This window comes from Atheta coriaria, unplaced genomic scaffold (genome assembly GCF_025399875.1).
Source record: "Atheta coriaria isolate IRGN ID8LTWV9N9 unplaced genomic scaffold, Caltech_Dcor_3.1 hic_scaffold_1_pilon, whole genome shotgun sequence".
NCBI classification, from domain to species: domain Eukaryota; kingdom Metazoa; phylum Arthropoda; class Insecta; order Coleoptera; family Staphylinidae; genus Dalotia; species Dalotia coriaria.
In genome coordinates this window covers 6,463,707-6,478,948 of record NW_027045443.1, presented here as the reverse complement: position 1 = coordinate 6,478,948, position 15,242 = coordinate 6,463,707, and the positions used below count along the sequence as shown (strand labels likewise).

The window sequence follows — 15,242 nt, the reverse complement described above, 5'->3', positions numbered from 1 at the left end:
CGGTTCCAGGAATCAAAAGCTGACGCCGGCTGAGCAAACCTTGGCCGGGGTCAAAAGTTCGAGCGCTGATAGCAGGCCGGCGCGATAACCACCATTTCGTTTCTTCGCGGATTCAAGATGCGCTCGTCCTGCCTGCTGCTTCTGCTGGCCATTGCCGTCCATCGCCTGGATGCCGTACCAGCACAGAACAAGCCTGTATCGTAAGTACACATACACGAATTAAATGTCCCTGATGCCGATATGTACGACACGTCAACACAACGCGCCGTTGTCCTAGGGTAGTACCCAACTCTATGTTTCGTAAATATTTATAACAAACGGACACGCTCGGCGCTCGTAAAACAAACAACTGCTATGTAGACATTGACGACGCTCCAATTTCTTGACGGATGGACGCCATCGTGGATTAATGGATGTTTTTACGACACTCTCGTCGCTCGGGAAGCGCTTGCTCCAGATTCATCTCCCATCGCGAGGCGTGAAGTTATAAATAAAACGCGCTCTAATAGTTCGTTTACCCCGAAAATAATTCGGAATGCATGTGTGTGGTATTTTCGCAGATGGTACAAATAACAAATTTCATTTTTGTTATGATGTAGGAATGAAGATATCCGAGATGCAATTCTTTCCTTGGTGCACACCATGCGCGGCTTGGAGGATAAATTGGATCGGCATGAGTACCGCGAGCGTACGCTGGGAAACGAATTAAAAGGAACTTCACAATGTTGGAGCGTCGTGTGAAATCGTTGGAGTCCGTTAAGGGTACCACTCTGCGATTGGATGACCGGATTGCTAGCGTGGAGACGATTTTAATGTCCATGGACGACCGTGAGCGCAATCAAATGCAGAGCACGATCGATATGGTCGCCGAGTTGAAAAACGACTACCCGATGACATCAATACCCTACAACGTACAATTCAAGGTATGCGTCAATAAAATTAATGCTAAATTAATTTAGAAATATGAAAAACTTACAGATAAACTTAATAATATGTCCCAATCAACCGGAAAGATTGAAGAAGGTTTCAAAAACTCGTAAAAGACAATGATGCCATGAAAAAGCAAACACTGCTTCAATCGAAAGCTTCGAACGTACCAAGAAGCAACTATCAAGTAGCGAGATGCTTCTGCAGCAGTACGAACACAAATTGACCGAATTCAATGACAAAATCCACACGGAAATCGTCCCGATTGATTACAAAGACGGAAATGGTGTTGGGAAAGCAGTGGAAGAAAATAAAACCTGCTTAACCAAGTGCTGCGTGAAGTTGGCACCTTGGAACAGAAAATTACCCAGTTGCCTTCACGTGGTGACCTGCTGAACTTCCAGAATCAAACCACGCAGAATTTCGACGAGTTGCACGATATTGCCGCTGGACAAAACGAGCACGTTACCTCCACATTCGAGGAAAAACTCAAAGAATTTGTCGCTCAGTTGGATAGGCGTCATGACGACATGTTGAATTCCATCAATGAGCTAAGTGAAGTGACTGAGAATCTGACACATAGCGTGGCCACTGGTTATGATGATCTGAAGAAGGACGTCAGCGCTCTTCCAAAGATTGAAGAAATTCTTGTGGAAACAGCACAAGGCTTGTTGGATACAAAGCGCCGCGTCGAATATGGTGTACATGAGATCAAACTGGAGGTGGGCCACTTGATCAAAGAACACGGAGATAAAATGAATACAACTATTCATGACAGATTCGATACCTTCGAGTTGAACATCCTGGACAGTGAAACAGGTGCGCTTGCTAATCTTACATCAAAGATTGGAAAGGACATTGATCAGGTATGGCGACAGATTGGCATCATGCATCAACAGATGAGTGCTTCAACTGATACTTTGAACAAACTCCAGAATCAGACTGATTCGTATGTTAATGGATCCCTTGGAGTGATGGACAGCATGAAGAGCAAGGTTAGTAACAACTACAATCTACTTTGAAGGAAAAAATAAATAAATACCTCGTTTTATTTGTAGGTGGGTCTCATCACAACTAGAATGAGTGAAGTTGATGAAAACTTGAATTATCTCATGGGTCGCCTCTCACTGGTGACCCAGGAGTTCAACAACATCAAAGGCGGGCTGGGCAAGGCGCTGGAAGAGATTCGGTCGAGTTTCATGGCGGTGAAGGACCGCATCAAGGATGTGAACCCGAAGGGTGACGGCCCGCACCAGATTCCCGCGAGCAGCGAGGATACTGGTGTTGTTTAGAGGCTAGATGCCGGAAGCGCATGCGTTATTTAGACTTAGATATACAAATAGAGAGAGAGACATAATACTAAAACCAAATCAAAGCAAGCATAGATTTTTCTGTTTGGAAGTAAGCATAGCATAATGGATATAACGACGATTAGTAATTATTTAATATTTATTTATGCAAATTATGCGCCTAGGTACAATATAGATGCGAATTGGGCTGCATTTGGTTTTGTTTGTATTATTTTTCTTATTTACTTAGTTCTCATTCATTCATTCGCTAATTATCGAGAAACTGAAAACCGTAACGTAAGTTTCATCGGCCGAAATGATTCATCTCTAAATTTTCTCGGTTCTTAAATTGTGTGTGTGTGTGTTTTATTCACTTATTTACCCCGTTTTTTTTTTGGTTTGGTTTCGCGTTATGGCGCCATACTCGTATATGTATTTCTTATTTTTCGTCTCACATTTGCTTCACATAATTATTTAATAATCATCTATTTTCGGTAGTGTGTTTGCTTGTTTCAATACGTCTCACCCATCGTCGGTGTCTCATTTAAAAATTATTTAACCATTTTGTTTGCTTTGTTTATCATCAATTTGGTACTCAGTACTTACTTTAAACGAATCGGCGCCTGCCGTATTACAACACACACTGGCCGTGCGGGCGACAAGATAACGCCGCCGCCATTGCCGGCAAGGACGCCAATTATTAAGTTAATAATCGTCGTGAAATTTAAACAATCATCGCTTTCTTCATCATCATTTTTAGGTGTTATTTTTTTGCAACTATATACAAATCAATCGATAAGAATAATGATGATAATCATAATTTAGTAAATTTCTTTATTCTTTATTTAATTATTATTAATTATTCTTTGTTTTTTGTTGGTTTTGTTTTTATTACGTGTGGCAGTGTTTTACAACTGACAAACAACTCACTCGATGCTCGCATTTTATCGTTAAGCTGGTAGTAATGTATGTTTCATCTCAGTGTTTCATTTTTTTTAAATTTTATTCTCTGTGGTTTTGCTCTGCTTTGCCTATTATTTGGTTTAATTCATCATTTATTTGCTTAGTACTCATGCATCTCACTTTTACGAACTACGTTCATCCTCGGAGAATATTCTAATATTAATTTTTGCTTTCTTACAAAACCGAAACGAGAATGGTGCGCGCAGAAAAGAACGTGATACAATCTTAAGACGGTTTCATGCCCGATAACAGCAATAAGTCAAAACGACAACAATAAATGGAATCGTGTACCAACTCGCTTCGTATTTATTGCATTCGTGAGCTCTGTGAGTAGAGATGCGATGAGGAATCGAATATACGCGGAAAATGCGGCAAGGGCGATAAGATTGTATGACTTCTTCGGAGAGTTTGGGGAATTTGTACATTATTTTCATTGCTTATCATTTGGTATTAGAATGAATGAATTAATTGCGATCAGAAGTGTCTCTAGAATCAAAAATCGAAAAATATGTTAAGTGTAAGGACTAGTAGCACCAATTCACTTGATTATCTGATACAATAATGAAGCGGTTGGTGTTTTTTTTCAACTTCTTCTTGTTTCTCATTCATTTTAATCTCAATTACATCTCTGCGTCTTGTAGTAATGGGGGTGTGTGTGTTGTTTATGTTTCTGTGTGTCTCATCTGTCCACCTCGGCGTTTTTGCTCCAGTTTAGTTAAAGTTTCCTTTTTACACTATTTACAATATCGCTGGTTTGTTATAATTTATTTAAAATGTAAGTATGTAAATTTCTGCCCAATCTTCGCCATCTTACAACGTCAACACGTCAAACTAGGTTGTTTATTAATTAGTGAACATTGTTTTCATTTTTTTATATCCGCTTCGTCATTCTCATCATCATCATCGTAATCATCATAAGTAGGGACGGATAGGCGCGCATATTTCATAATTATTTATTTAATCAGCAAAATGTTCGCTCTCTCGCAGATTTCGTCAAGTTTTTGTTTTAAGTTAAGATCGATTTGTGTGGGGCTGGCGGGCGGGAGAGGCGATTTTTGTGGTGGTGGTGGTGATGGAAACAGTATTGGCGAATCTCAAAAATATTCATCTACGAAGCGATTCTTGCTCGGTGAGTGAGATTATTCGTTACTAGGGGGCCACTTTCTTCTTCCTCTTCACCGTCGAATATAAAATTGTTGATATCTATGTGTGTGTGGGTGTGTGCGCGTGTCGCCAAACACACGCACGCACGCGCAGCAGTGTGTACTCAATAACAACGTGCATCGTAATGGATAATATTCGTGTGTGTTGTTATAATAATTACCGATTTGTTTGTTTAAAATTTAAAATTGCCTAATATGCGTTCCGCTCCACGTCAATGCGTCAATTTGTTTAGTGTGTCGTGTCTTGTGTGAGTGTGGTTTGTGTCATCCAAGTACCCTGTGAGTTCATGTAATTTCGTGCTACAGCTTCGGGTGGTGATCGATCGAACTAAAAACGTAACAATAATATAATATAATCGTTGTATACAATGAGAGGATGGACTTCTTTCAATGTCCGCACTCTTGCGCGCAGCTTTGTTCATCAAACAAGCATTAGAATGACCCCCATGCATGATTGTAACGAACTAGACACGTGCATGATCAAGATTTCAATGAACAAAGCTGTGTCGCGTTCGTGCGGAGGCGGCGGGAAGACATTCGCACGTCTCTGCAACCCGTCGTCGTGTTTCTTAGGTGTGTGTGTTGTGTTTCTGTGTGTGGTGTGTGATGATATGAACGATAAGAAAACGAAGCTTTCGCTTAACCACCAGTACTAGTTTTTCAATATTAAAATTAATAGATGCACAGGCGTTATGTACATATTGTCATTAGATTTTTTAAGTCCATATCTTTAATGAATGCGCTCCACCGTTATACATCATCATCGTTATAAGTAGGTTTTGCTTAGGTGCATCCGCGCTGCGCTGACGCTTGTTTAACATTATTACAATCATGAAAATCGGTTGTTGTTGCTGCTGCTGCTGCTGCTGCTGCTGTGGCGGCGGCGGCGGCTGTTGTCTCATGTTTGTGTGTGCGTGACACTAGTACCACTATACATACAGTTCGTTCGCGTTTAGACTCGAGGCGATTCCCGCGCGTCCAGCACCTGGCGGCTCAGTGCTTGGACAGGGAATGCCCCGAGTTCCTTCCCTAACTGCTCGTGCTGGCCATCGGGCTGACGGGCGATAAAGGCGTGCACGAGGAGTCGCGCAGGCAGCCGTTCAGCGTGATGAGCAGCTTGCGCGAGCCGGCGTGGTCGCGGTGCTCGCACAGCCACACACCCTGCCAGGTGCCCAGGTTCAGCTTGCCCTCCGTGATAGGGATCGTCAGCGACGAGCCGAGGAAGCACGCTTTCACGTGCGCCGGCTAAAGTGCATCAGAATAATGAATAACGAATCAGAATCGGATCGGATCGGAATGTTGGGTACTGACCATGTCGTCGGGGCCCTCGCAGGAGTGCCGGTAGGCTAGGCCTTCAGGGACGATCTTGTTCAGCATCATCTCCATGTCATCCCGCACGTCCGGGTCCCAGCTCTCGTTGAGCGCCAGGCTCGCCGACGTGTGCAGAACTAAAGAGGCGGAAGCAGAGAAACGAATAAACATTAAGAATAAAGTTGAGAAATATTTGAAGAATATTGTTGCTATTGGCGGTTGCTATTGATTTTCTAATCGTGTTTTGATATGTTTTGTTGGCGGCAGTGATAATTTGCTGGGCGCATTGTTTGTATTTGTGGGTAATTGATGTGCGGCGCGCCGCCCCGCATGCAGTCGGGGGCAGCGTGCGTATTTAGGCTAGTAGGCTAAGTAGGTGTAGGTGTAGGTGGGTGGTAATGTGCGTGCGGCGCGGACGGCGGCACGTCACGCGTATACAGGGTGGTGCGCGCCGCTGCCGCAGCGCCGCCGCCGCCCCGGGGCTCACTTTGGACGTGACACAGCCCCATGGCGAACTGCGTCAGCTCGGGGATCTGCCGGAGGATCTCCTCGGTGACGAGATGCACGCCCGATGCTGCGGCCGCAGGTTGATCTTCTTCTGGAACCAGGCCGAGTTCGTCTGCAGGATCTTGGCGGACGAGGCCATGTTCGATTTGCTGTCGCTGTTGTTCGTCGCCAGCGTGATTGTTTTCCGTTTCGCAACGGCACCAGGTCGCGCACGAAGAAGGAACGATACACACGCACACACGGGGGCGCGCGCGCGTGCACACACAACACCCCACTAACCACGGGGCACACGACGACGACGGACCGACGCGCTCGCTCGCTGGAGGCGGCTGTGTGGGCGCCGCGTTTGCTCAACCGCCGGATTCCGCGCACCAAGACCGGGTCATTATCATGAGCGGCACATCGCGCGGACGGCGGACGGCGGCCCAACGGCGGGCGGCTGGCGTTACGTGCGTGTCGAGGAGGGCTCGGCGGTTCGGCTGCGCGACGCTCCTCTCTGCGCTGTGCGCTGCTCGCTCTGCGCGACAAGAAATGAAAGGTTACCACACGGGCCAACACTGCCCACACGGGCGTACGACGCACGTACGACGCCAGTCGCGCCACTCCACTTGCCGCAGTATGCGGCCGGTCGCATCTGAGCGCGCGCGCCGTTGCCTCCCCACTCGCCAATCAAATTCAAACATCTTACAAGTATCACAAACTGTCTCTCAACTCACCGATTTATCACTTAATTTACGCTAAACCTTATCATTTGTCTACTTTTTACGTAAATTGTACAAGAATGTAGTTAAATTTCATGTAATTTGTGCGACTGACAACAGCGCAAACTTTAAACCGCTGCTACACGAACAAACACGAAGGGCGCGGACTTCATACCCACCTACTTCAAACTTCAACATGCGCAACTCACATAAATCACATTTTTCAAGTATATACCACAATTAACAATATCACTAACTAAACAATCAACAAATTAAGCTCCAACAACTACTTGGTTAGCAACTTCCACTCAATTAATTTAGTTTTTAACGAAAACATTGAATTCTAAAACCGCATTCATCCAAATAACATGGATAAAACTTCGTAGGCAAGTCATCATAGCACGCATGCGCACATCGACTGCATGCGCAATTGTAGCCCGTCCTTGTACTCCCGCGGTGAGTGTTGTGTGTACGGTAGAGCACGGGCCTCGCCACCCGCCACCGCCGCTAAATAAGAGTAGGCTAAGCTGTCGCCGATTGATAACGCGCTGAAATAGGTGTGCTAGCTGGGTGTGTGCTGTCCGAGATGATCCTGCTGGAGATCAACAATCGCGTCGTGGAGGAGACGCTCACCGTCAAGATCAAGAACTCGCTGGCCGGGTGAGTGTTCGCCGAAAAATGGGGCTTCAAATCGGCGCCCCGGCGCCCGCTCCTTATCAGCCGTACGCGTTTTGGGCGTGTTGTTTGTTGGCCGCTTCGAACTCGCCCAAAACGACGTCCGCATTTGTTAAAACCTGCCCAAAAGTGACTCACGAAATGTGTCATATCCATTTGTTTCTTTGCTGTTTTCATTAATCGTCTGACGATTGCAGGGTGAAAAACGACTCGATCGACGTGACTGTGGCCGACTTCGACGGAGGCCTCTATCGTATTTCGAATGTGAACAACGACAAGACGAAGATTCGGGTTAGTAAACTGGGGATGGTTTATTATTAAGGGTTGCGCGGCGTTAACCTCACTTTTGTTTCCCTGTTTGCTTATAGATTAGTATCAGTCTTAAGTTCTACAAAGAACTGCAGGAACACGGCGCCGACGAGTTGCTGAAGCGCGAATACGGTTCACTGCTAACCGCACCCGAAGACGGCTACAACGTCACATTGCTGGTCGATTTGGAGAATATCGGCGACAATTGGCAGGAAACTGTCCGGAAGATCGGCCTCCTCAAGCGCAACTGCTTCGCATCCGTCTTCGAGAAGTATTTCGATTTTCAGGAGGCAGGAGACGATGGACAGAAGCGCGCGGTTATTCATTATCGCTGCGATGAGACACTGTGAGTCAAAATCAATCTAAATGTCTGATAAACAAGTAAATAACTCATATCAACATCTTACATCTTAGATATGTGGAGGCGAAAGCTGATAGGGTGACTGTCGTCTTCTCGACGCGGTTTCGCGACGAAGATGACGTGATTATCGGCAAGGTGTTCATGCAGGAATTAAAGGAAGGTCTGCGCGCTTCGCATACAGCGCCACCTGTGCTCTTCAGCCATCGAGAACCGCCACGTGAGCTTGCCAACACCGACGCTGTCGTGGACAACAATGTCGGCTATGTAACATTCGTACTATTTCCACGGCATACGGCGCGCAACACGCGCGATAACACCATCAATTTGATTCACATGTTCCGTCACTACTTGCACTATCATATTAAGTGCTCTAAGTCGTACATTCATAGTCGGATGCGGGCCAAGACCTCCGAGTTCCTGAAAGTGCTGAACCGCGCACGCCCAGAGAACAAATCAACTGACAAGAAGACTATAACGTGAGTTTCTTGTTTTCAAATTCAAGATGGAGACGTTTATGTTTGATTTTTACCTTTCAGAGGAGAACATTCGTCCGACGAGATTGATCCATGTAATCGGCGACGTTTTTCGCCGCACACAACTTGCAAGCAACATTGCGCTCTCATCTATCGCGCCTTCACTAAACTATTTAAAGAAGAAAAAGAAATAACATTCAAATCAATTAGGTTACTATGTACTATTTAACTAATTTCCAGCGCTATGTTTTTTTCTAATTGTATTAAGCGGCACCCATCTTGTTTCTATTTTATTCCTTCAACGATTTTCTACAATTTACATTTTACATGTACATAGAGCTGCGGTTTGACACCAAAAATAACGATAAACAATCACGAGACCGAATTTTATTATTAATAATTGTACGAGTATGAGTATTAATTTTAGTGTATTATTGTGCTGCAAAGAGTCAATCATGATCGCATGCAATTCCTTTAAAACTAATTTGTAAATAATGAGTGCTTCCTCTTATAATTATCGTATTGATGCTATAATTCACCCGGAATGTAATTTTCTACTGTTGATAATTTTACCTAACCTAGGACACGTACACGCTAGGAATGCGCATTTGTGAAGAAACCATCTAGAAATGGAACGCGATGGTTTCTACTTACTGATAGTTGTGATGAATAAAATTGTTTGAAAAATGACGGTGCGTGATGTTTAAGAATGTGTAATGTTCGGATGGATATTACGCCCGAATTTGATTAAACTAAATAAGTTGCCTATGCCGCGTCGGGTTGGTCCAATATCCGCCGTGCTGCAATGCGCAGAAAGTAATTCAATATGGCGGCTCTCATTGCGGTAGTCATCTTGGATGATATCCATGGCTACAACAAAAACAAACAAAAAAACGCTCATGTAACAAAATTCAATGTGTAGGCAGCTGTCATTCAGTAAATATCAATTCTCAGTTTTAGACCATACCGAAATTAACAATTTTCAATCACGAAATTACACCCATAATGGCACCAGTAAAAACCTTCGACTGTATCCAGTAAGGCGGAGTCGGAGAGCACACTTTGCGCCTCACGTTCAAGCAAATCCAACACATCCATCGGCTCCAGAGCGTCCGAAATTTCAATGGCATCCTCACAGAGCAGTGAATCGAGTTTGTCACCTGCTCCAGCAATGTCGCCGCGCGTCCGGACGAGCGTGTTCGATTTTGGGCTGCAGACTTTCGTTGGAATGATTCGGAGCCTTTTCTGGAGACGTCCCCAGAAGGAAAAAGGCTTGAAAATGCCGCAAGGTGTAACCAAGCCACAAAGTAACACCACGAAACGAACTAGCAGGAGCCCCAAACCGTCCCAGCCGCGTATTCGACGACCACCCAACGTGGAAGAGATTCTAGAGACTGTAAGACAAAACATGCTGCGAACGAATCGTGGGAGCAGCAGCGCAAGTAACGAGACCGTCAGTAGCCGCTCCAAGCCCGCCGAACGAAAACCCAAATCAAAGAAATAGTTTCCGGTGATATTTACAAATTAACTAAATTGTCAGGCCTTCATTAAATAAGTAATAGCAATAACGCAAATACCTTTCTTCAAGTCCATTTCGTCCATATCCTGATTCTGAATCAGCTTGATCCTCGCCTTAAACTTCGAAACCAGTTTCTTGCGATGGTAATTCGCTTCGATTTCCTGTTTCGTGCGCGGTATTCGTAGTTTGACACAGCAACACACCAAAATGACTAGAAATGAAATTTCAATCAAAATTCCATTGCAAAAATAACGAATAAACTTGCCTGCGGCAATAAAACCCGCCAGACAAAACATGCCCACGTGCCAAACCCGAAATGGATGACCCGGAAGTGCAGCGTGTTCAATCCATGGCTCTGTTGCTTGAATATTGGGATTTGGATGGAACGTCGCCATTTTCTGATGCGAGGGTATTCGCTGCTTGTCACAACAGCTACAACTGACTAGAAACTAGAAATACAGGTGGAATTTCATAAAAGGTGCGCCGGATAATCGAGACACACCTTCGGGGCGCGTGAATTCGTAATTAATGACGGACATTTTCATACAGGGTGTTGCACAACACATAAAAATTAAAGGACCAGCAAAATATTTATTTCTTCTCTATCTTTTCAACAATCCACTCGCTCTACACATAAAATATATCCAATTATTTTGGCCTTGGGGTTGGTTTTGATTAATCTAGGTAGTCTTCATCAGGGTGAGAGCTTTACACTCCAGGAGCATGTTACTATCCGGCGGTAAACCAAGGCAGGCACGCAGGACATTCTCAATACACATGCGCTGCTTGAATAACGAATTCACAACCGGAGTATCCTTAGGGACCAAAGGTGCCTTGCACAAATAACTCAGAATTGACAGAATCGGATAGAAAGTTGAATAGTCGGCGTCGTCAACACGTTTGAACTGCACACGCATGCAGAATTCGGTCAATATCAGAAGGTCAAGTATAATAGGAGCGGCGAGAAGGGAATCTTCACAAGTATTGTGAACCACGATGGTGTTGAGTCCACCAAGCATGATCTCCGAGGTGTATTCATCCAAGGCACGCTTGGAATCACCAACATAGGGTACATATTTGATTACCACACAATGATCGGGTTTCTCCCGGGACCATAGAGTATCGAATTGGATTCGATCATATCGTCAACAATATTTGATTTGGTTATCTCCTTGGATCGAAATTGTCGCGGTGAAGATAGGTTCTTGCCGTCGTTGTTCCCCAGGTGATTGTAACTGACAATACTGACAGGTTTAAGACCTGCTCCGACGAGGAAATCAACCAGAACACTCTTCAATTTCGTCTGGCCTGATTTAAAATCATCGCCAGCTATAAATACGCCACGGCGTTCGGCCAAATCAATAATACCGGGTAGGAATGTGTTCTGTGGTGATCCATTGATGTACGCACAACCGGATAAAATAGACGCGTACGCAAACAGGGCCGATGGAGAAATTTCCTCGTGATTTGAAGCGATTGCTTCCGCCAGATGTTCGGCAGTGTCATGAATCCCGTCGATGACTTCGCAGAAACGTTCCGTATTAGCAGTCCAGAGGACAATCACACGATCCACTCCGGATTTCGACCGGAAATCCTCGATATCGTTACAGATTGTTTGTACCTGCTCCAGTTTATCGCCCATGATGAGATTGTTCGCTCTGTCGGCTTGATTCAAAGCAATGAAATCCGCGTCGTAGATTGACGATCGTGGCTGAAGCTGCTCCAAGTCAGATTGAAGTTGGTTCAGTAAATGTGGTTCTAAGACAGCAGCGCGTTTACAGGACGCGTAGAGGTTTGTATTGGAAATGTCCCAGCCATCGATGGCAATGTCATTGGGATCCACCATTGGTAGCATTGATTTTAACGGTATGTAGACATCTTTACCGTCCTCATCTGACCCAAGGCGGATCGTCGATGATTGGGTTATGGAACCGTACCTGAAGTTATTGCATAATGTCAATATTTGTGTAAAACAATTGATTTTTGGAGGTTACCAGTTTGCCGTTTGAGTACCCTTCTTTGTATCCCATTGCAATTGATTGCGGTTAGCCAAAAGAGCAGCCGTTAAGGTGCTACCATTGTTCCCGCCCCATCCAACCAACATAATACCCAATTTTGGTACTTTACGCTCGGTTCGAATCGATAATTCGACATTTTCCGGTGTTACCTGTAAAATGCGCAATATGTACCTACTCAAATTTCGGTTTGTTTACATTGCAAACTTGTTTGAATAAACAATATTGATTATTGCAACTGGTCCCAACCCTGTTCGGATAGCACCAAGGTCGCAAATTATCTCAATAGACAAACAACACACACTGAATTTACTTAAAATGAATATTTTCTTGCATGAAACACTTTAAATTGACCGTTTAATGACTTTGTTAATATTTCTGTTTGCAATAATTGATTGAGAACGCAATAGAAGCACTTACAGTAATCTGCGGTTGGTCCTCGTTGTTCAACGTCTTGGTGACCGTTGTAGTGCGATAGATATATTTGGCGGTGATATGATCATCGTCGTAGACGACGTCCTCGCTGTTGACGTGAACCTCCATGGCGGCAGAGTGCTCCCCAAGGGCAGCGCAAGTTGGCGGCGTAACTAAATGGTGGCGGTAGATGCGCGTGGGTTGATCGATCGGCCTGGATTCTATGCGCGCGTGTCGTGCACTACGGCGCGGTTGTGATTGTGCGCGAAGTGCAGCCGATCGTCACTTTTATATGCTTCGTGGACACAGGAACACAGCTGGGTACGGGTTCCAGTTTTAGTATTTATCATTTGGGGTGATTCTACTGAGTACTACCTACGTGTTTTTGATAGGTACATGGAAAAACCTTTAATCTACGCTCGGAAAGCAAAAACATTTTTTTAATTCAATTGATATTGAAATGACAGAGAGGGTACTTTTTCTAAGTAGGCTGATGAACAAAACAGTTTCGTCAAATTTGTTTATTAGTAGGCGCTGAGCGAAATGATCTGTCATTAATTTAAATATCAGTCTGAAAATTCTCGTTTCGTTCCCATCAGAATTACGGCAAAACAAACAAATTAAAGTACATTGCTTGTAAATTCATACATTCACATAGTTTTCTAACGAGTGTACACATAGATAACAGTTATTCCGCTAGGTTATTTAAAAATTGTAAAAATTTCCGTTTTGAGTCTCAATCGCGCGCCGCATTACATTTTTCATCGCAAGGGGGTACGCCGCGCACGGGTTGCTAGGCACCCAACTAGGGGAAGAAGTAACGTAACGCGCTGGGGTCCGTCCGCTAGCAGGGGCCGTCCCGCCGTCAAAATCGATACCCGGCGCCCTCGCGCGTTGCGCCGCAGGGGCGCTCGCCAACCAGCCCCTTTTTCGTCAAACTCGTGATCGCCACAGTCTACCAGTGCGCGCGCCACCCCGAGGATGCTCTGCGGCGAGCTGGAGCACGTGTGGCCCAACCACCTGGCGAACCTCAGCGAGCTGTTCGCCGGTTTGTACGCCGAGAATGCGTTAATGGACGTCACACTCGCGTGCCGCGGCGGTTTCCTGCGGGCGCACCGTTTGGTCCTCTCCGCGTGTAGCCCCTACTTCAAGGCCATATTCGTGGAGAACCCTTGCAAACATCCAACCGTAGTGTTGCCCACAGTGCTGCGAGATGACATGGCGCGCCTGCTTGAGTTCATGTATCGGGGACGGGTGACCGTCCCCGGCGGACGCACGCAAATCATCCGTCGCCTCGCTTCGGACCTTGAGGTAAAGGATTCGATGATTTCCGGCCTGTGCCAGAACAACAATCAACTGTAAATACACCGAAGCACACGCAACAGGTACGCACGCGCATAGCGGAAGTTCATGGCCGCGACACTAACGCATTCATTTCCGATTGCAGTTGAAATCTGTCATCAAGGAAGAAACGCCTAATCAATGGTACTCATAGCAAGTAAGCAAACAAATTTCATCAATCATTCTTATCAGCACTTTCTTATCGCATGTCTATTTCGGTTTGCAGACGGTAGAAAGGTAGACAAAACCAAAAACATATCAGAACCTAAGTGCATCGATTTGGACGAACATTCCGAGGTACTTATCAACAAATTAACATTCCCAACCTTGTAGTACTTTCGAATCTAATCAAAACCAAACCAAATACATTGCAGAACGATGCAGAGTCGATACAGGACAAAACCGGCAAACTCTTCGAGTGTGACATATGCAAACGAAGCTTTAAAGCGCGTAAAGATCTTCAAAAACACAAGAAAATCCATCAGGATAAAAACTTTTCATGTGATTTTTGTGATAAACTGTAAGTTGTCGCAGTTGACACCAATGCAACATATTATTAATCAATACGTGTAGTTTTTCCCGTGCGTCGCATTTGATACGACATCGTCGTGTGCACACCGGCGAGCGTCCCTTCAACTGCGCGCAATGCGGCAAAGATTTCGCCCGGCAGGACAAACTAAAGCTACACATCCGTACAAACCACTGCAAGCAACAATTATGCGAGGAAGGCACAAGCGCCGAAAATGATCACAGCGTGTCGAAACCACGCGTCCGCTTCCATCTAGACGCTGATTATGACGAACCGGAAGGTGAGGACGTCATAATGGACGACCACATCACTTTAGACAATCTGATCGAAGAGAAACGGGGACGCGGCCGACCGAAAAGACCAAAGCCCAGGTGGATATTAACCCTATGAAAATCAAACGATTTCGCGGCAGGCCCCGTAAAGAAGAGAAAGAAAAGATGGTAAGATGTCGTCATCTTGAATATTAAACGGTAAGCCTCATATTTTCAATGTTTTAGTAAATGACGCAGTCGGAGACAACTATGATTTATCGAACCTGCCATATGGGGATATAAACTATCTGACAATCGAACCTTTAGTTGAAATAATCGACGCAGCGCCCACAGATCGCGGCGATGGTGAAATGGACCAAGTGCGCGAACGCACTACAATCTAAGTAATCCAGTAACATAAAATTCTATCACGTTTAACACAAGAATTGTTGTCTTGTATATCGGTTAAATATATTTTCGATCACCCAACAACA

At 45.0% G+C, this 15,242-nt stretch overlaps 6 protein-coding genes across 6 annotated transcripts; 3 read left to right on the top strand and 3 right to left on the bottom strand.

Annotated features, from left to right (window-relative positions):
- Positions 1 to 10: 10 nt before the first annotated feature.
- LOC135793855 (uncharacterized) lies at positions 11 to 2,429 on the top strand. Its single transcript, XM_065304971.1, is given in 5 exon segments — positions 11 to 200; positions 600 to 739; positions 1,064 to 1,243; positions 1,246 to 1,922; positions 1,986 to 2,429. Coding segments are annotated over 5 exon segments (1,314 nt in total). The 5' UTR covers positions 11 to 117; the 3' UTR covers positions 2,220 to 2,429.
- On the bottom strand, positions 2,359 to 6,773 carry LOC135790658 (UPF0047 protein YjbQ). The gene is given in 4 exon segments (XM_065300936.1): positions 2,359 to 5,587; positions 5,654 to 5,790; positions 6,141 to 6,224; positions 6,227 to 6,773. Coding segments are annotated over 4 exon segments (510 nt in total). The 5' UTR covers positions 6,300 to 6,773; the 3' UTR covers positions 2,359 to 5,371.
- A 531-nt stretch (positions 6,774 to 7,304) lies between these two features.
- On the top strand, positions 7,305 to 9,369 carry Arpc2 (Actin-related protein 2/3 complex, subunit 2). The gene is made up of 4 exons (XM_065300889.1): positions 7,305 to 7,521; positions 7,734 to 7,827; positions 7,905 to 8,191; positions 8,260 to 9,369. Exons 1-4 carry the CDS (start codon positions 7,448 to 7,450, stop codon positions 8,684 to 8,686), a joined length of 882 nt encoding a protein of 293 aa, XP_065156961.1. The 5' UTR covers positions 7,305 to 7,447; the 3' UTR covers positions 8,687 to 9,369.
- On the bottom strand, positions 8,957 to 10,714 carry LOC135790686 (transmembrane inner ear expressed protein). The gene is made up of 3 exons (XM_065300961.1): positions 10,464 to 10,714; positions 10,257 to 10,409; positions 8,957 to 9,549 (listed from the first exon to the last, which is right to left on the bottom strand). Exons 1-3 carry the CDS (start codon positions 10,591 to 10,593, stop codon positions 9,383 to 9,385), a joined length of 450 nt encoding a protein of 149 aa, XP_065157033.1. The 5' UTR covers positions 10,594 to 10,714; the 3' UTR covers positions 8,957 to 9,382.
- Positions 10,715 to 10,769: 55 nt separating this feature from the next.
- Positions 10,770 to 12,957, bottom strand: Inos (Inositol-3-phosphate synthase). The gene is given in 4 exon segments (XM_065300792.1): positions 10,770 to 11,306; positions 11,309 to 12,135; positions 12,193 to 12,365; positions 12,634 to 12,957. Coding segments are annotated over 4 exon segments (1,551 nt in total). The 5' UTR covers positions 12,757 to 12,957; the 3' UTR covers positions 10,770 to 10,878.
- A 217-nt stretch (positions 12,958 to 13,174) lies between these two features.
- Positions 13,175 to 15,240, top strand: LOC135793846 (zinc finger protein 665-like). Its single transcript, XM_065304959.1, has 5 exons — positions 13,175 to 13,985; positions 14,093 to 14,112; positions 14,195 to 14,265; positions 14,343 to 14,488; positions 14,542 to 15,240. Exons 1-5 carry the CDS (start codon positions 13,609 to 13,611, stop codon positions 14,885 to 14,887), a joined length of 960 nt encoding a protein of 319 aa, XP_065161031.1. The 5' UTR covers positions 13,175 to 13,608; the 3' UTR covers positions 14,888 to 15,240.
- The last annotated feature ends 2 nt before the right edge of the window (positions 15,241 to 15,242 follow it).